The sequence below is a fragment of the Equus przewalskii genome, chromosome 2 (genome assembly GCF_037783145.1).
Source record: "Equus przewalskii isolate Varuska chromosome 2, EquPr2, whole genome shotgun sequence".
NCBI classification, from domain to species: domain Eukaryota; kingdom Metazoa; phylum Chordata; class Mammalia; order Perissodactyla; family Equidae; genus Equus; species Equus przewalskii.
The window spans coordinates 88,259,899-88,281,063 of NC_091832.1; the positions used below are offsets into that span (position 1 = coordinate 88,259,899).

A 21,165-nucleotide genomic window follows, 5' to 3' on the forward strand; every position below is an offset into this window, starting at 1 on the left:
AATAAAAATGTTTACATGATATTTCAACTATTCTATTCAACAGCTTTTGATCATATTTTGCAGTAAGATATTTCTAAAGCTTTAACTTCTTTATAAAACATATTTAATAAAGTTACAATCATATCTTAATAGTCCTGTATTTCTTACACACATTCTGCACTTGCACTATTGATTAAAGGAAAAAGTCAAAAGAAAATGCTCTGAAAGCATATGCAAAAGAAAAAATAACTGAGAAGTAATGGTAATTATAGTTAATTGATAAACATACTAACAAATCATTTTCTGAATTTGGCTGAGCTTTAAATTTCAGAGCTGAAACCCTGACTGTGATATGCAAGAGATCAATTCTTAAGAGAGAAAAAAGCTGATTTATTAAAAATACATAATTCCCCATCAGGTAAAACTTGTAGACAAATAAATAGGACTATGCCTAAAAGCCAGACTTCCTATTAACTCATTCAAATTGGATTAATGGAAAACCCAAATAATGGGCAAAATAGTGTCATCTTTAAGTTATTCTGAGGTCACATTGCACTAAGATTTCTCCAAAGAACACTGCCAATTAAATAATATCACTATTCTTCATCATGAGAGCTTTTGCTTCTAGAATTTGAAACTACTTAAAAGGAAATCTCTGCTTAAATAGACGTTATACTTACATATTCTATAAATGAACAAAGAATACCACGTAGATTAGAAAAACATTCAATCTTTTAGCTTTGATTCTTTTTTTTTTTTTTTTTTGCACATGTTGCCAATGCCTTCCTTTGAAGTAAAAAATAGTTACTTCTTTTATATGTTGTATGGTTTAAAGTAAGATAATCAATTATCATCTCACAAATTAGCGCTGAATAATCCCTTTTGTTCTCCCAGGGTATTATGTTCAACCAGGAATGAGGGAGCTTGAATCTGCGCTTTGTACTGGCACAGAGCGGAAGAGAGCCTTCTTCCCCTACCTCTCACTTGCTCCCTGCTCCTGACTCCCTGCAACCCATCATTTTCCCTGAGCAGCAACAGCCTGCACAGGAGCCCTGGGAGTCAGGGATCATGCACCCAACAGCCTGAAGGATGGCTCTCTCAGGCATGAGAGAGCCAGAGCCACCTGCTCGGATGCCACTGGCTCTGATGCCAGTTGAAATCTCAGAAAAGCAGGCAAAATATTCTGATTCCCTTCCGCCCTCTCCTTCCCAACACCACCCAGTTCCCAAATGCACTGACAGTCACAGTGTCCTTGACGTTAATAGGATGACTAGAAGGATTTGTTGGGAAAGTTTTAGAAGTCAATGAATGCAGCATCATATCTTTGATGCAAGCTATGTGGTTACTCCCATTGGGCATAATGATCTTCTCCTTGCCCTGGTGGGTGGAGCCTGCCTTTGACAACATTCTGTAGTGTGTGCAGGCACAGAGAGCAATGGTGCTCATCCTGCAGAGCATGGAGATCCCTGTCCAGATCTACACAAAGGCAGACATGGCCCTGGGATACAGTCAGTGAGATGGAGCCGCAGCCACCACATTCTTCAGGCTACGAGGGGCTGATAAGAAACATAGATGCCTCACTGACTCCTTGTGTAATGGGGGCAAAGCCAGCTTGGCCACTGAAAGGCCGTATGCTTAACTTAGTTAATATCTCTTGAAGCTGCAGTCCTGACAGATGACAAATGACTTACACAGCCAATGAGTGCTATTTTAAGGCTTTTTAGGAGAGGCAGTTTGTTTGTTTGTTTTAACCTGTAGCGTCCCAGGAGCATGTTCTTCAACGTCTAAGAGTCCACTGCTGGCCCAAGGTTAATTACAGTAAGGCCTCCAGGTAGGATTTACTGGAGTATATTAATGTTAAGCATTTGCAAGCAACCTCATTCAAGGCATTCACCTTGTGATATTTAGGGTTTAGGACCTTTTATTTCTCCAGCTGGTAGAGAGAAAAATAGCTTCAGCAAAGATCAGGTTGACTAGCTACCTGGTCTTGGCTCCATGAGCCTTGACAAGGAGCAGACATACTGTGATAGAACTTCCTAGTTCGTGAGGCAGGACCTTTCCCTACCTGTTCTCCATCACTCTTCTCAAGACTGGATGCGACTTTTCTGAAAAGGGACTGTCTCTCTGCCAAGGTACAAGCAGGATATTTGGACACATAGTCTCCTAGTTCTATGAACTATTAAATACAATTATGTACTTCTGGGCAGAGCCAATTATTTATGGAGTGGGACATGACGGAAAGTCCCCTGGAGTGACAAGGGCATGTGAGAGTCGTTCCCTGTAGGACACAATTTTAGTGATAGTTGAATTAATTTACAGGGCAAAATTTTTCTACTTAACTTCCATAAATCTCAATTTCTCATCTATAATTATAACTTACATTTATTGAATGCTTACTGTGTGCCAGACACTGTTCAAAGCCTCTTTATGTGTAGTAATCCATTTAATTCTTGTACTAGCTATATGAGGCAGGATCTATTATTACATACAAATTAGAAACAAGACACATAACCACCTTGCAGGGTTTTGCAAGGATCAAATGACACGGGGCATATTAAAACCTTGAACATAGCACACAGTTTGTAGTTCTTTTCTTTGCCACTTAATGACAGACTTAAAATGCCACTCAGCTTTAAAGGATAAATTTGGGATGACCAGAGATAAAAGAAATACGACATGAATGAGTGAAATTGCCCTGCGGAAGGAAAACTCTGATAAAATAAATGTTTGACTAGAAATCAAATTTGCATTCTGTAAACAGAGCTGTCACCAGCTCTAATGAATTGGCATAGTCTGAGGAAGGAAGAAAGAAAATCTCCTGCATTTTCACTGGTTTCTTCCACCTGGCACCTAGACTTCATAGTATGTCAATGATTACTTCTCATACTCCTTCGTTCCTTTACCCATTCAATCAACAAATAGTTATTACGTACCTGCTATGCGTCAATCCTTGACATAAGCAGTCAGTATCAGGGGTGCACAACCCATACTCCCTGCTTTTGTGGAGCTTAAAGTCTAGCGGAGGAGACAGACGTTAATCAAGTTGTCCATGAATGTATAATCGCAAACAGAGATGTCATATGGCTTGGGCAACATAGGAAAAAGGCTTCCTGAGGTAGGGAAAGGTACTTTGGGGTAGAAAAAGGTAGGACTTGAACTGAGAGGAACGAGGAAAACTGGAGGGTGTGGCAAATGGACAATATGAGAAACAATCATGGGATTTTGCCACATGGAGGTTACTGATGACCTTAGCAAGAGTTTTGTGGATGTGTCTAAAAGCCAGAAGGAAGCCAGACAGGACTGTCCTAAGAGAGAGTGAGTGGGCGGTTAAGAAATGCAGGTAGTAAAGTAAAAGATTTTTTAAAAACCACTTTCAAGAAGTTTGGTAGTGACAAAGAGGAGAGAGAATGTTAGCTGGAAGCAGAGGGCCACAGGACAAAAATATAAACATAGCAGTTTCTCCGCTGCCCACCCCCATCTCCGCCAATAGTGAACTAGCACATGGAGAGGCTAGTTGCCCAGGGCGACCCGGGCTTGGACAGGAAGCAAAATTGCACTCATACAAGAATATGCACTTGGTAAAATGTAATATATACAGACCAATAAAAGTTCTACTATAAAAAACCATCCTTTGGACAAGGCAGTAGCCTTCTGCAACATAATGCCGCTTTCCTTGGTAATGGAATTTTACCTGTGTTTCAATTAAAAATATTCTTTAAATAATATTTTCCAGACACACTGGACTAGCATAATTAGGCTAAACATACATTGTTACAAATTTACTATGTCTTAATATTCTGTTTTATGAACAAATCTGTGTGCTAATGAGGTGTACAAGCATTCTGCTTCAGTGGATTATATAGACCCACAGCATTTCACCGACTGATTAAATAGCTAGAGAGAAAATTAACTCTTTCAGGCCACTAGCAGATTATTCCTGCTCTGGGAGTCAGTTACTGCTGCTGCTGCTGTTGCTGCTGAAGCGAATAAAACAGACGTCTGCAACCCTGTAAAAAGTCAAAAGAATAAATTGAGGATGACATTCTACAGATTTGTACTCCCCTTGAAGCCATTTTTATCAACACAATTTTGGATGTGTCTATTTTCATAGTCATCAAAAAGTCACTGTTGCATTCACATTAATTGCCTAAGAAAGCACATCAACTCCACACTGTGGCTAAATGGACACCTTTCATAATTAAAAAATGAATCTGAGACTAAGTACCTAACACTACACCCACGGAGGGCAGGCATCCTCCGGGAAAGCCATGAAGAGACTGATTCCAAGTGTTAAATAGATTAATTCACAGAAATAGATCCAAGTATCTGTGGTATTTTCTCTGCGACCGTTTCTCTTGACATCCTCCCCTCTGGCTACCATATATTTTTCTACACAGAAAGTAATTAGGAAACAGCATGTCTAATAAACTCAGAGGTGGGTCAGTGTTGATTAGATATGGAAACCACATTCTGAGAGAATGGAAGGAAGCCGACCTGCACACCTGATTGTAGTATGTGAGCCCCACTGACGAGAAATAGATTTTTTTAAGCTATTGAAGTTCACCAGCCTGGATACTAATCCTTTTCCCAAAAAACTGAGCAGAAGAAAAATGCCAAGGTTGTTTCGAAAGCACTGAATTACAAGATCCGGAATAAGCTGCTTCATCAGACAGACAGCTAGAAAATCCTATTTGCAAAATAGCTCCCACTAGCTTCTTCTACGTCCTGACTGAGACTCAATTTTGTCTAGAAAATGCGCTCCTGTCAGCGATAAGGAAGAGAAACGGTGTCTCTCCCTCCTATCAGAAACACCACCGCCTGGATGAATGGACCGCGGGAGCGCAGCGGCTCAAACGCGCAGAACTGACGCGGGGAACAGTCACTGTCGGTCTCCCAGCACTAAGGGACGATCCCTTTGAGGCGCCCGGGGAGGACAGTATCCAGACCACCTGGTCCTAGGCAGGCAGCCCGGGCTGCTCGGTGGCTGCCACTCCCTGGCCGCGAAGGTCAGGAAGGCAGCGCGGGTAAAATCGCCAAGAAGCGAAGGGAAGAACTCCTGCACTCTCGCTAGGTGTCGGGGAGCTGGGGAGTATCTGGGGGCCCCTGGCGCCAGCAGAGGAGAGACGTGGGACGGAGGCGGGGCAGAAGGGGGGCAGAGCCCCTTCCCGCCAGCTGCTTTTACCTGCTGCAGCTGAAGCTTAGCCGCTGTCTCCTGCTGCGTCCTTGCATCGGTTCCGGACTGGACAGCAGCCACCACCTCCACCGCCTGCACCTGCAGCTGAGCGGGGCCCCTCTTTGGACAGGATACCCTCCGGGCATCCCAGCTCCAAGGTCCCATGGCTGGGACATCTCGGCGTCCTGCTGCTACGCCCCGCCAGCTTGTCGCGGCGTTAGCCTACCTGCTCCTGAACTGCCCCGTGCTACGGGGACAGGTACTCTCGCCTGGGACTGAACCTCACCCGGTGCTCCACCTGCCCACCTGGGGCGCACTCGGTTGCAGCAGCCGCGACGGTCCCAGCGTCCTGATCGCCAACCCTGTGCTCCGGGTGCCCGTAGGGCGCTCGCTTTGGCTCGACCCGCTCCGGGACCTGGTGATTCGAGTGCAGCCGGGGGACCGGTGCGAGGTGACGGTGCTGGACGCCCTGCCTCTGCACCACGGCGCGCTCTCCCCGCGCCGCTTCCCCTGCGCCTTCGGGCCCCGCCAGGTCCGGTACACTCACTTCGGTTCCCGCAGCCCCGGACGCGGCCGGGTGCGGCTGCAGCTGCTCTGCGAAGCCCCGACTTACACGCTGGCGCTGCGGTTCACGGTGGCGGTAGTCGTGGTCTTCTCCCACTTGGAGCTGGTAACGCGCAACGCGCCTTTGGCGGTGGAGAAGCTGCGGGGCTGGAGCCCGGCCACCGACAGGAGAGTGCTGGACTTCGCCTCCCTGGAGTCCGGAGCCGCGAGCGCCCGCAGGTGCTGGCTCATCCCTCTTCCACCCGAGGGCGGCCCACTGCCCAGGTACGGGCGTTTGGTGGACGCCGTGGGGGTCCCTCTCACCAGAGGCAAGGGCATAGACTGTGAGGCTTTTGTCCTGGCCGGCGTGCGCTACCAGCACACCGCCACCACCCCCTCGCCCAACCGGGACTATGTGCCCATGGTGGTGGAGCTGCTAGGGCGAGAGGACCGAGGAGCTGGGTCAGTGGAGGTGCTGCTCCCTGAGCACTTCCAGCTCCTGGTGAGGATCCTCGAGGGAGCCGAGAACACCACGCCCAAGCCCAGTTTCGAGGCCGTGATGATGATGGAGGTCGATCAGTGTCTGCTGACGGCTCTGACGCCTGATGCACTAGCTGCGGAGGATATGGAGTCTGACCCTGATGACCTGGTCTTCAACGTTCTCAAAGCCCCCACAACTACTTCAGGGCACCAGGGCTACTTGGTCAGCACTGACGACCCCCTGGGCCTTCCAGTCTCCTTCTTCACCCAGAGGGAGCTGCGGGAACTGACAATTGCCTACCAGCCCCCTACAGAGAAATTGGATGGGGAGCACCTCTTCCAGCTGGAGCTGGAGGTGATGGACGGAGATGGCGCCACCTCAGACCCCTTTGCCTTCATGGTGCTAGTGAAGTCCATGAACATCTTGGCCCCAGTGGCTAGCTATAACCGGGGACTACTGCTTTTTGAAGGTCAGTCAAGGCCCCTATCCAGTGCCCACAACCTTCAAATCAGTGATAATTCTAACCCGGAGGAGCTGAAAGTAGCTGCAGTCAGGGGCTTGAGACATGGGCAGCTAGTGGTGCTTGGGGCACCTGCTGGGTGCAAGCATTTCCCACCAGTGGACCTGGCAGCAGGGCGAGTGGTGTACCAGCATGATGGCAGTGACACCTACAGTGACAACATCATCTTCCAGATGAAGGATTGGCACAACCACGTGGAATTCCTCTTCCCGGTCACCATTATACCTGTTGATGATGAACCACCAATGGTCAGTGCTAACACTGGGCTCTCAGTGACTGAAGGGCAGGTGGTCCAGATCTCCCCCTTTGTCCTGAGTGCTACAGATATTGACTCTGAGGACTCAACCATCTGCTTTGTGCTGGAGGACCAGCCTCTGGAAGAAAAAGAGGAAGAAAGAGGGTGGGATCTGGCTGCTGGTTCCTCCCACTCAAGTCAGCTCCTGGGGGAGATGCTGCTGCGGCAGGTTGAACCACCTCTGTCCTCCGAAGAGGAAGACTGGCATTATGTGGGAAAGGAAGGACTTTATGAGACGGTAGTGACTGAGTGGCTTCAGCGAGACATAATGGAAGGGAAAGTCTTCTACCACCATCTTGGACCCCATAGCCCTCAATCTGTTATGACCCAGCTGACTTTCCATGTGCAGGATGACCATGACCCTCCCAATCTATCCAAGCAGCACTTCTTCACCATCAAGTTTCAACCAGTGGATCTGCAGAGTCCCGAGCTTTTTCCAGGAACTACCCTTGAAATGACTGTGCAAGAATATCAACTCACTCACTTCCAGAAGAAATTCCTCCAATACATTGACCAGGACTCAGATGACCAGAACCTATGGTACACCCTATTGACACCTCCAACTGACACAGATGGCAACCACCCAGTCCAGGCTGGAGACATTGTGCTTACTGATTCACCAGACACACCCATCGTGCACTTTACCCAGGCCCAGATGAATCACCACAAAGTCGCCTACCAGCCTCCACAGAAGAAGCTGGGTATTGTACCACGGGTTGTGCAGTTCACCTACCAGGTGAAGGATGCTGCAGGCAACAGTATAACAGGCACATTCACATTATTCCTGAAGCCTGTGGACAATCAGCCTCCAGTAGTTACCAACAGAGGCTTTACTGTCTTAGAGGGAGAAAGCTTTATCCTCAGCAGTAATGAGCTGGATGTTACAGACCCTGACACAGACATTGACCAGATTGTCTTCATGTTAGTCTGGGGTCCCCAACATGGACACTTGCAGTACTTAAAAAAATGTATGGTCCTGGGGGAATCTTTTAGGCAAGCTGATATTATTAATGGGAGTGTCTCTTACCAGCACAGCAGAGACCAGAGTACCAGTGACACCTTCCATCTGGAGGTAAGTGACAGGGTACACCACGTACCCATCACTGTCAAGATTTCTGTGCATCCCACTGCAGCTGACAGAAGTCCCAGGATCTCTTTTACAGGTAGTTCATTATTAGATGTTTCCACAGATGTACTGGAAAACAGAGCCACTGAGATTACCATGGGTATCATCCATGGCAAAAGGAAGGGCACAAGAGACTTGATGCTGTCTTTCATCATGGAAAACAGTCCCCAATTGGGCACTATTCTGGTGAATGGATTACCCACAGAACAATTCACTCAAGAGGACCTCATTAGTGGGGCAGTAGTCTACGTCCACACTGGAGGTGAAGTTGGTTTCCAGAAGCAACATGATACCTTCAGCTTTGCTGTCTCCAAGGGTTCTTATCAATGGGTGGTTGGGGACAGCATAGTGGAGAGAGTGCAGGTGCAAGTGATAGTGCTGCCTGTGGACAACGTGGTCCCCAAGGTCTTGGTGAGAGAGGCATACGTTGTTTATGAAGGTGGGAAGAGCCCCTTGACCTTAGAACATCTCAATATTGAAGATGTGGACACTCCCCAAGATGAAATCCTATGCACAGTGACTGGTCAGCCAGCCTCTGGCTACCTGGAAAATATTGCACCAGCTCCTGGCTCAGAAGTGTCACAGGCTGGTAGCCCCATCAGTGCTTTCTCCATCAGAGATGTCCAGATGATGCATATCAATTACATACAAAGTATCCACAAGGGGGTAGAGCCACAAGAAGATCAATTTATCTTTTATTGCTCTGATGGCATTAACTTCTCCCCAAATATCTTCTTCCCTATAATCATCTTACCCACCAATGATGAGCAGCCTGAACTTTTTGCCCGTAAGTTTGTGGTATTAGAGGGGATGAGCCTGGTCATAGACACCCCACTGCTCAATGGGGCAGATGCTGACTTGCCACCAAATGAGCTTCACTTTCAACTCACAGCCCTCCCTCGGCATGGACGAATCATACGGCAGCTGGCCACAGGCAGCCAGCCCATCCACAGCTTCACCTTACAGGAGATCCAGGAGGCCTCCACCATTGTGTATGAGCATGATGACTCTGAGACCTCAGAGGACAGTTTTGAGGTCTGGCTGAGTGATGGCAAGCATACTACCCACAGGAAGGTACCCATTGTGGTGATCCTGGTAGATGATGAGACCCCTCGGCTCACCATCAATGGTGGGCTGGAATTAGAGACTGGACACACTGCAGTCATCACAAATCAGGTCCTCAAGGCCACAGATCTTGACTCAGATGATAAACGCCTCAGTTTTGTCCTCCGTTCTGGGCCTCAACAAGGGCTTCTACAGAGACTGAGACAACCCAAAGGGGAAGTGAGGAACAACCTCACCCTGGGAATGAACTTTACCCAGGATGAGATTGACAGAGGCCTCATCTGTTACACCCACACAGGCCAAGAAGGAATTCTTGACCTTATCAAGTTTGATGTGACTGATGGTGTTAACCATTTGATAGACCGCTACTTCTATGTCACCATTGGCAGCTTGGACAGGGTCTTCCTTAAGGTCATCAGCAAAGGGGTCACTTTGACAGAAGGTGGCAGAGTGGCCCTCACCACTGATCTACTTAGCACCAGTGACATCAACAGCTCTGATGAACAGCTTCACTTTAGCATCACACAGGCTCCTAGCCTGGGGCACTTAGAAAGTTCTGACCACCCTGGGGAACCCATTGCCTCTTTCACTCAGCTTCAGTTGGCTGGCAACAAACTATTCTATGTCCACACTTCAAATGATGAGATAAAGATGGACAGCTTTGTGTTTCAAGTGACTGATGGACACAACCCTGTGTTCCAAACCATCAGGATCTTCATCACAGATGTGGACAATAAGAAACCTATCTTGACCATCCATAAACTAATATTGCAGGAAGGGGAAAGCAAGCTGATCACTCCCTTTGAGTTGACAGTGGAAGACAAGGATACCCCAGATGATCTTCTCCTCTTTAGCATCACCCAGGTCCCCTTCCACGGCAAGATTTTGTATAATGGCAGCCATCCTGTGACCACCTTCACCAAACGGGACCTGAACGAGAACTTGATTAGCTATTGGCACAATGGCAGTGAGACGACTGAAGACAGCTTCTCCTTGACTGTGACAGATGGCACTCATGCTGATTTCTATGTCTTCCCAGACACTGCCCTGGAGACACACAAACCTCAGGTAATGAAGATCCACATATGCCCTCTAGACAACAGGCTCCCTCAGATTGCCGTTAACAGGGGAGCCCCAGCCTTGAAGCACCTTCACACTGGACACGTGGACTTCCTGATTACCAACAAGTCCCTGAAGGCAGAGCATCAGGATGGCCCCCACAGGCTCCTGAAGTATAAAGTGACCAGAGGACCAGAGCATGGCTTCATTATCAACACTGGCCTTGGAAACGAGAGCACGCGAGTGTTTACACAAGGTTAGTGTACAATGTCCCCTCTGTCCCTCTCCTTGAGTGGATCAGATCTCTCAGCTCTGTGTAAAATTGTCCTGACCTCAGCCCATTTGCAGAAAGATTCTGATTCTAGGGAAATACAATGGAATGTGAAATTATTCTTGTAATGAAAATGGCAACAAGACCTTTTTCAATTGTTTCATCAGAATCCCCATTTAAAAGGAACCCTCAGGGCCGGCCCCGTGGCGCAGCGGTTAAGTTCGCACCTTCTGCTTCTCAGCGGCCCGGGGTTCATTGGTTCGGATCCCAGGTGCAGACATGGCACCGCTTGGCACGCCATGCTGCGATAGACGTCCACATATAAAGTAGAGGAAGATGGGCACAGATGTTAGCTCAGGGCCAGTCTTCCTCAGCAAAAAGAGGAGGACTGGCAGTAGTTAGCTCAGGGCTAATCTTCCTCAAAGATAAAAAAGGAACCCTCAGACATTTAACAAGGGTGGTAGTTATGCCTTAAAACTGCAAAATGCAGGAAGACAGCTTCTGCTCCTGAAATATTGTAGGATAAGGTTGCATTAATTTTGATCATATCAGCTTAATTTTTAATTTTAAGTAAAGAATGACCTATCTAGGCATGATGTGCATAGTTTTTCAGTAAGTCTAGACTTCTAAAGATGATATTTGGTATTTACATTTTGAATATTAGTATTATGCTGCACATTATTATACTATTCAAATGTACTTTCTGCCTCTAAATAAAAAGCATAGAACTAAGTTTCCCACGTTTTAAAGACCATTTTTCTTTGATATTTGTTGTTCATACTAATGGTGAACTAGAGGCAGGTCCCTGAGCTCTCCTAGGTGATGTGACACCTGGGGTCTTTTAGCTGCTCTTTACATTGTCTTCAAACTTTTTTTATGTAGCTCTATATATGAGATGTCAAGAGATGCGGGCAATTTCCCACAAAACATACATACAAACCTAGATGCAATCTTAGAGTAAAACTTATGAAGGATATTTAAAAAATAGGTTAGCCACATTTTCAGAATTGCTTCTAAAGCAATTGAAATCGTATGTGGTTCCATAAGAATTGTTCTTACAAATAAATATCCCCAAAATGTAAATTGTCTTTAAAATACTAATAATTACCAATACAAAAACACAATTATAGACCCAATTGATAAATTCTTTAAAATCCAGGAGAATAGGCAATAGAAAAATATCATGATTTTATTCTCATTTTCTTGTGTCTTAGAATACAGTAGTTATTCTTGTTTAATTCATTTCAACAAGTAATTAATGAGTCTCCACCATTATGCCAAGCTCCATACTTGTACAGATGACCAAAAACCGGGTAGACTCAGCTCTCCATAGAGGCGAGGATGTTGTGAACCACGCATAGGTAGAATGGCCTTCTTGTTGGGCATGATCACAGAGATTGAGCACATAGGAGCACAGTAACAAAGTTTTAAACTAAAGTTCTATTTTTGCCATTGTAACTTTCAGAAAAAGTTAGATTAGTGTTCATTTAATCATTTTTGAAAATTTAGATTCGTCTTCATTTAATCATTTTAAGTTTTATTTGTTGTAGTATTTTTATGACCTATTAAAACACTGAAATTCTTAACATACTCATTTTCTACTGTGCCTTTATGACCTGTAAGATGCTCACTCTTTTATTAGCTGACATTGATGAGATGAGGATGCACTACATCTTGAACGAAGGCAGCAAGGCAACAGAAGACGTCTTCTACCTCTCTGTTGAAGACAACGGTAAGCCAATATTGAAACCTTGAAAGTGAGTCTTAGTCCATTAAAATGAATATGAAATTGAAATAAAATTAAATCGTTTATATAGTAATCACAATCAATAATGTCATAATATCAATAAATGTGTGATTTTTGTTTTGTTTCTGGCCCTATGCCAAATGATTCTTGACAATTGCTTTTTAGGAAGGGCAGACAATGAGGACGTTCAATAATTAGATATGAAGCATTTTACCTGACTTGGATTCTGTGTGACTTCCTATAGGCAAGTACATTTCTCTTCAGGGGCTTCTGAGAATCCTGCAAGTGGTTTCTATCATTCTGAAACAAACTGGAAAATCCACCTTTAGATTTCGTTAGAATTTTCAGCTCTAGAACTGAATCTTAGTGGTTCCTTGATCTCAGGTGTGTAATCTTCCTGGATGGGGTAAAAAATATATTTATTGGCATAGAGGAAAACTTGCTTTAAAAATTGCCTATTTATGCTTCATCTATGTCTGTTTAGTGTCTTCAGAGTAACATAATGGTCAGCAACTAGTTAACAGAAGGCACTTTCTTTACACAGCTAGGAATATGTGCATTATGTGGTCAAAGAAAACTCATTTTGCAGTATGACAGGATAATTGCAGAAATTATGTCCATGTGCTGCTTGCCGCTCAATAACCTCTTTTAATATAAATCATTACTCATTCCCTTTAAGCAGCATGCATTTTCTTCCTAAATCACGTGTAATCAGTCAGGACTGTATTTATTGGAAAGCAGTCCTGGCTGAAAGGCCACATGGTATACTGAGTTGGAATCCCAACTTGCCCCGTGTGACCTTGTCCTCTCTGTGGTTCATTTCCCCGTGTATAAAATGGTGGTCTTCACACCTCTTTCAAAGGGTTGCCTAGAGGATTAAGTGAGATAATATATGTAAAGCATTTGGCACAAGGTAAGTGCCATTAATAGCTGCTTTCTCTCTTCTAACTACACTGGAAACCACTGATCACTCCTGTCCATCTTCTCCCTTAAAGTTTAAGAACAGATCTTTCCTTCCTTCCCCAAATTCTCAAGAATCAAAGTTACTAAAAAGGTGAGGATGAATTTGAGCCTTCTAAACTGATTCACTCAAGTAAAGCACATGTAAGGCTCAAATAGTTCATAGCAACCATTTTCCTTTCTGTTTTTGAGAAGGACAACACCCCAAAAAGAAATACATCCGACTGGGACACTGTGCTTTCTGGGCAACATCAGAAACAAGAGTCAGTCTGTGCTGATAAGTAATGTGAGATTTACACAGCTACCTTTTGTGAGTGCTTTCTGTGGGTCAGGCAGTGTTTACATAATTTTGATCGTCACTGCAAAACAGGAGGTAAATGTTATGATGCCCATTTTAAAATGAAGACACCGAGGTTGAATGACTTGCCTGAATTCAGACAGGTGATAAACAGGTGAGCTGGAATCAAATCCAGGTCTTGCCGATTCCAAACCAGAACTCTTACCCACTAATGCTATGCTACCTCTGTTTTGGGAAGCCAAAACCATGGACGGAAGTCCGAGAACAGGGCAAAGACAGCTTCTTCCTAACCAGACAAAGAAGCGCCTAGTAATTTAAAGTGATGAGAATGATGAAACAGACTCCGAAACTTTTTTTTTTTTTGAGGAAGATTAGCCCTGAGCTAACTACTGCCAGTCTTCCTCTTTTTGCTGAGGAAGCCTGACCCTGAGCTAACATCATGCCCATCTTCCTTTACTTTATACATGGGACGCCTACCACAGCATGGCGTGCCAAGCGGTGCCATGTCTACACCAGGATCCGAAATGGCGAACCCCAGGCCACCGAGAAGCTGAAGGTGTGAACTTAACCGCTGCGCCACCGGCCAGCCCCACCCCAAAACATTTGAGGACGCATTTGATCATATGCATATCCACAAGCTAATTAAATGTTTATGCATTCACTTGTTCAGTGGATTTTTTTTATTGCCTTGTGAGTGCCGTGCACAGAGCTAAGCTTCATGTCTGCCCATGATGAGACTTCTTGGAATAGTTTACAACTGTTGATGAAAGACTCACTTTAAACATTTTGTATCTGACCTTTTCAAGTTCTATGAATCTATTTCTTTACAATAATCAACTTAATCTTTTTTTCTTTTAAAATATCCCTACTTTTAAAATACTTCCCAAATGGAATGTTCAATGAGGCTTACAATTTCCTCGTCCTCTCCAGCTTCTAGAGGCTGTCCCGTTCCTCCATCTTCAAAGCCAGAAGTGGCTGAGTCCTTCTCATGCTGCTTCACCCTGAAGCTCCCTTTCCTGCCTCCCCCTTTCACTTAAAAGAACCCTGTGATTACATTGGGCTCACCTGGGGAATCCAGGCTACTCTCTCTCATCTCAAAATCCTTAATCACATCTGCAAAGTCTGTTTTGCCAAGTAATTTAACATAGTCTCAGGTTCCGGAAATTCAGACGTGGACGTTAGCAGGCCATTAGTCTGCCTACCACAAGTGTTAAAGGAATCAACACACATAAGGCACACATAAGGTCTTATCTTCAAGTCTTTAAACCATTTTGAGTTAATTTTTGTGTTATGATGTAAGATAATGATCTACTTTCATTCTTTTGCATGTGGCTGTCCAGTTTTCTCAACACCATTTATGAAGAGACTTTCCTTTCTCCATTGTATGCTCTTGGCTCCTTTGTCAAAGATTAGCTATCCATAGATGTGTGGTTTTATTTCTGGCCTTTAGATTCTGTTCCATTGATCTGTGTGTCTGTTTTTGTGCCAGTACCATGCTGTTTTGATTACTACAGCTTTGTAGTGTATTTTGAAGTCAGGTACTGTGATGCCTCTATCTTTGTTCTTTTTTCTCAGGATTGCTTTGGCTATTCAGGGTCTTATGTTGTTCCATATAAATGTTAGGATTATTTGTTCTATTTCCATGAAGAATGTCATTGGGATTCTGATTGGGATTGCATTGAATCTGTAGATTGCTTTAGCTAATATGGACATTTTAACTACGGTTATTCTTCCAATCCATGAGCACGGAATATCTTTCCATTTCTTTATGTCTTCTTCGATTTCTTTCAATAATTTCTTATAGTTTTCAGTGTATAGGTCTTTCACTTCCTTGGTTAAATTTATTCCTAGATATTTTATTCTTTTTATTGCAGTTGTAAATGGAATTGCATTCTCGACTTCTCTTTCTGCTAGTTCATTTTTAGTGTATAGAAAGACGACTGATTTTTGTAGGTTGATTTTGTACCCTGCAACTTTGCTATAGTTGTTGATTACTGCTAATAGTTTTCTGTTGGATTCTGCAGGGTTTGCTATATATAGAATCATGTCGTCCACAAACAACAAAAGGCTTACTTCTTCCTTTCCAATTTGTATACCTTTTATTTCTTTTTCTTCCCTCATTGCTCTGACGAAAACTTCCAATACTATGTTGAATAGGAGTGGTGAGAATGGGCACCCTTGTCTTGTTGCTATTCTCAGAGGGATGGCTTTCAGTTTTTCACCATTGAGAATGATGTTGGCTGTGAGTTTGTCTATATGGCCTTTGTTATGTTGAGATACTTTCCTTCTATACCCATTTTATTGAGGGTTTTTCTCATAAATGGATGTTGGATCTTGTCAAATGCTTTCTCTGCATCTATTGAGTTGGTCAGATGATTTTCATTCTTCATTTTGTTAATATGGTGTATCACATTGATTGATTTGCTGATGTTGAACCATCCCTGCATTCCTGGTATAAATCCCACTTGGTCATGGTGTGTGATCCTTTTAATGTATTGCTATATTCAATTTGCCAATATTTTGTTGAGGATTTTTGTATCTATGTTCATCAGAGATATTGGCCTGTAATTTTCCTTCTTTGTGTTGTCCTTGCCTGGTTTTGGTATCAGTGTTATGTTGGCCTCATAGAATGAGTTAGGAAGTATTCCATCTTCTTCAATTTTTGGGAATCGTTTGAGAAGGATGGGTATTAAGTCTCCTTTGAATGTTTGGTAGAATTCTCCAGAGAAGCTATCTGGTCCTCAACTTTTGTTTTTTGGGAGGTTTTTGATTGCTGTTTCTCTCTCTTTACTTGTGATTGGTCTATTCAAATTCTCTAATTCTTCTTGATTCAATTTGGGGAGGTTGTATGAGTCTAAGAATACCCATTTCTTCTAGGTTATTCAATTGGTGAGTATACAGTTTTTCATAGTATTCTCTTATAATCCTTAGTATTTCTGTGGTATCCATTTAATTTCTCCTCTTTCATTTTTAATTTTATTTGCACCTTCTCTCTTCTTTTCTTAGTGAGTCTGGATAAGGGTTTGTTGATTTTGTTTACCTTCTCAAACAAACAACCGTTAGTTTCATTGATCCTTTCTATTGTTTTTTAAGTCTCTGTTTCGTTTATTTCTGCTCTAATTTTTATTATTTCTCTCCTTATGCTGACTTTGGGCTTTGTCTGTTCTTCTTTTTCTAGTTCTGTTAGGTGTAATTCAAGGTTACTTATTTGAGATTTTTCTTCTTTGTTGAGGTAGGCCTGTATTGCTATAAATTTTTCTCTTAGCACTGCTGTTGCTGCATCCCATAAGAATTGGTATGGTGTATTTTCATTTTCATTTGTCTCCAGGTATTTTTTTATTTCTCCTTTGATTTCTTCATTGATCCAATGGTTGTTCAGTAGCATGTTGTTTAATCTCCACATATTTGTGCCTTTCCCAGCTTTTTTCTTGTAGTTGATTTCTAGTTTCATAGCATTGTGGTCTGAAAAGATGCTTGATATTATTTGAACCTTCTTGAATTTATTGAGGCTTACCTTGTTTCCCAAGATATGGTCTATCTTTAAGAATGTTCCATGTGCACTTGAGAAGAATGTATAGTCTGCTGTTTTGGGATGGAATGTTCTTTATATATTGATTGAGTCCATCTGGTCTAGTGTTTCATTTAAGGCCACTGTTCCCTCATTGACTTTCTGTCTGGAGGGTCTATCCATTGATGTTAGTGGGGTGTTGAGGTCCCATACTATTGTTGTGTTGCTGTCAGTTTCTTCCTTTAGGTCTTTTAATAGTTGCTTTATATACTTTAGTACTCCTGTGTTAGATGCTTATATATTTATAATTGTTATGTCCTCTTGGTGGAATATCCCTTTTATAATTATATACTGCCCCTCTTTGTCTCTCATAGCGTGTTTTATCTTGAAGTCTACTTTGTCCAATTTAAGTATGGCAACACCTGCTTTCTTTTGTTTGCCATTAGCTTGGAGTACCATCTTCCATCCCTTCACTCTGAGCCTGTGTTTGTCTTTAGAGCTGAGATGTGTTTGCCAGAGGCAGCTTATTTTTAGCTCTTATTTTTTAATCCACCAAGTCCCTATGTGTCTTTTGATTGAAGAATTCAATCCATTTACATTTAGATTGGTTATTGATATATGAGAGCTTAATACTGCCATTTTATCTCTTGTTTTCCAGTTGTTTTATATTTCCATTGTTTCTCTTTCCTTGTATTTCTGACAGCCATTTCATTTTGGTGGTTTTTGTGATGATTTCCTCAGCTTTCTCTTTATTTATGATTTGTGGCTCTGCTCTGATTTTTTTTTATTGGTTACCATGAGGTTTGTATAAAAGATCTCATAAATGAGATAATCCATTTTCTTTATTTTTTTAAATTTCTTTTAAAGATTGGCACCTGAGCTAACAACCATTGCCAATCTTCTTTCTCTCTCTCTCTCTTTTTTAATTGCTTTCTCTCCCCAAATCTGCCCCTCCCCCAGTACATAGTTGTATATTTTAGTTGTAGGTCCTTGTAGTTGTGGCATGTGGGATGCCGCCTCAACATGGCCTGATGAGTGGTGCCATGTCCCCACCCAGGATCCAAACCAGCAAAACCCTGGGCAGCTGAAGCAGAGCACATGAACTTAACCACTCGGGAACTGGGCCGGCCCCAAGATAGTCCATTTTCTGATAGCCACTTATCTCCTTTAGCCTAAGCAAGTTTCATCCCTTTTCTCTTCCCCTTCTGAGTTATTGTTGTCACAAATTATTCTTTTTTGTGTTGTGAGTTTGTGACTAAATTGAAATGGTTATAGTTATTTTTTATGCTTTCCTTCCCTTTATCTCATATGTTATAATTAAGTGTTTACTAATCTATTCTGATATATAGCTGCAATTTTCTGATTCTGTCTATTTATCTTCTTGCTCAAGGTTTTGCAAAGCTTTACTTTTTTTTTTTTTTTTTTTTTTTCCTGATGGAGGATGGTTTATTGACAAAACGCCAGGTGGAAAGAAAGACAGTTTTTTCCTGGACCTGTCAGATGAAAAAAGTAATCGTAAGAAGCCAATATCTGAGATAGAGGTATTTTTGTAGTGAAATTTTAATCCCACATCATTGGAATACATTACAGTCTTCTCATTAAATATAATCTAGAGTAGATTTTGTGTTTTATAAAAGACATAGGAACTTTGAAATACATGCAGCATTTGATCACTTCCCAGTGCTGCCATCATTTCCATCCTAGTCCAAGGCTCTGCTCTTTTTGTCTTGACTGTTGAAATAACCTTCTAGCTGGAGTCTGCTTCATTCTTGTTCCCCTAGTTTATTCTTCACACAGAGATATCTTTTCCACAAGTTAAGTCAGATCATTGTCATTCTTGTATTGACAACCCTCCAATGGCTCATTCAGGCTAAAGTCAAAGATCTTGCAATTGCCAATAAAGCCCTGATGGATGTGGCTGCCTGCTGCCTCCTCAATCTCATCTGCCACTACCCTCCTCCGCCATGTCCCAGCTTGCAAAGCTTTACCTTTTAGTTTCAAATGGGAGGCCTCCTTTCAACATTTCTTATAAGGCAGCCCTAGTGGCAACGAACAACCTCAGCTTTTGTTTATGTGGGAAAGCTCTTATTTCTCTGTTGCATCTGAGGGATAGTTTTGCTGGATAGAGTATTCTTGGCTGAAAATTTTTGTCTTTCAGTATTTTGAATATATCATTCCATTCTCTCCTAGCCTGTAAGGTTTCTGCTGAGAAACCCACTGAAAGCTCATAGGGGTTCCTTTCTAGGTTATTTTCTTCTGCCTTGCTGCCCTTAATATTTTTTCTTTGTCATTGTCTTTTGACAGTTTTAATATTATATGCCTTGGAGAAGGATTTTTTGCATTGATGTAATTAGGAGTTCTATTCTTTCCCCAGGTTTGGGAAATTCTCACCTATTATTTCTGTGAACAAGCTCTCTGCTCCTTTCTCTTTCTCTTCTCCCTCTGGAATTCCTATAATCCTTATGTTGCTTTTCCTAATTGAGCCAGATATTTCTTTCTTTCTTTCTTTCTTTTTTTTTTTTTTTTTGAGGAAGACTAACCCTGAGCTAACATCTGCTGCCAATCCTCCTCTTTTTGCTGAGGAAGACTGACCCTCAGCTAACATCTGTCCCCATCTTCCTCTACTTTATATGTGGGATGCTTGCCACAGCATGGCTTGACAAGCGGTGGGTAGGTCCACACCTGGGATCCAAATCAGTGAACCCCAGGCCACTGAAGCAGAATGTACAAACTTAACCACTGCACCACTGGGTGAGATGTTTCTTGGCCCCAAGTCAGATATTTCTTGAAGAATTTCTTCATTTTCTTTAAATCTTGGTTCCCTCTTCTCCTACACCTGAAGCAAGTCTATGTTTCTATCCTCTAAATCACTAATTCAGTCCTCCTTAGTGTCAGCTCTGTTTTTTATAGTTTCTCGATTATTTTTTAACTCATTTATTATGTTCTTCATCTCCAGAATTTCTGGCTCACATTTTTTTTACTTTAGAGCTTCAATCTCTTTGGTGAAGTATTCCTTCTGCTCATTAATTTTACTCCTGAGCTCATTGAACTGTCTTTCTGAGTTTTCTTGTAACTCACTGAGTTTCTTTATGACAACTACTTTGAATTCTCTGTCTTTTAGGCTGTAAATTTCTGTGACTTCAGGATTGGTTTCTGGAAATTTGTCATTTCCCTTCTGCTCTGAAGTTTTATGTAGTTCTTCATGTTGTTTGATGAATTGATCCTTTGCTGGTGCATTTGCAGTACTATCAGGTCACAGATTCCACCTGCCACCCCTGGGTGGGGTTGGCAGGAACTGTGTTTTCTTATCCCTCACCATCTGCTGGAAGTTGTGCCAGTAGGGTTGCTCAGTGTTTACTTGGGCTGGCTGCAGCTGCCTGGCAGCTCATGCATGCGTGCACAGGTAGGGCCTCTGTGCTCCACTGATGGGTTGCTCTCATGCAAGTGGGACTGCAATATTTGGCAGGGGACCAACTGACTGCCATGCTAGGCAGGAGGTGATGGGTGCTTTATTTCATGTGCAGGCTGGCTCTGTCCTCATGGGTGCCTTGGCTGAGCCACCGTGCTTGCTGGGCAGGGCTCTGTCATGGGGGCTGAGCCACCACCACTCAGCAGGGAGCATTCCCAAAGATGGAATCACCATGGCACAGTGGGCATTCCTGCAAGCATTGGCGCACAGACCAGGCTGATCCCACCTCCTCTTACAGTTGTGCTGGCCACTGTGTGAGGACCCATGACCTGGATCACTGCCACTGGGTCCATTCACCCAGTTCCACTGCTTCCTGGGGATCCAGTCCACCCAACTTCTGATATATGGCTGCATGGATCTCTCAGGCTTCCTGTTGTGCTGTGTAGGGAATCTTTTGTTGGTTAATGAATGTCCATTCAGTTGTAACTTAAAGGGGAGAGACAAAGGGAACAACTCACTCCACTACAATGCTGATGTGACTCTCCATTATCTCAAATTTTAAAATGAGGAAATGGGCTTGTGGAATTAAATGATCCATAGAAAGGAACCATAAGAGGAACCAAGTCAATTCTTTTCAGTAAACAACACTAAATAGCTATATGGGAGTGAGACTTTTAGTTTCTGGATGTAATATGGATATTTAACTTTCTTCTTAAGACCAGAATCAGACG

At 43.1% G+C, this 21,165-nt stretch overlaps 1 protein-coding gene across 1 annotated transcript in view; it reads left to right on the forward strand.

Annotated features, from left to right (window-relative positions):
- The first annotated feature begins 5,315 nt into the window (after positions 1–5,315).
- The window catches only part of FREM3 (FRAS1 related extracellular matrix 3), an 84,221-nt gene continuing 68,371 nt past the window's right edge, over positions 5,316–21,165 (forward strand). The window contains exons 1-2 of the mRNA XM_070608961.1: positions 5,316–10,497; positions 12,155–12,244. Coding sequence (XP_070465062.1) covers positions 5,316–10,497; positions 12,155–12,244 — 5,272 coding nt within the window. The remainder of the gene's footprint in view (positions 10,498–12,154; positions 12,245–21,165) is intronic.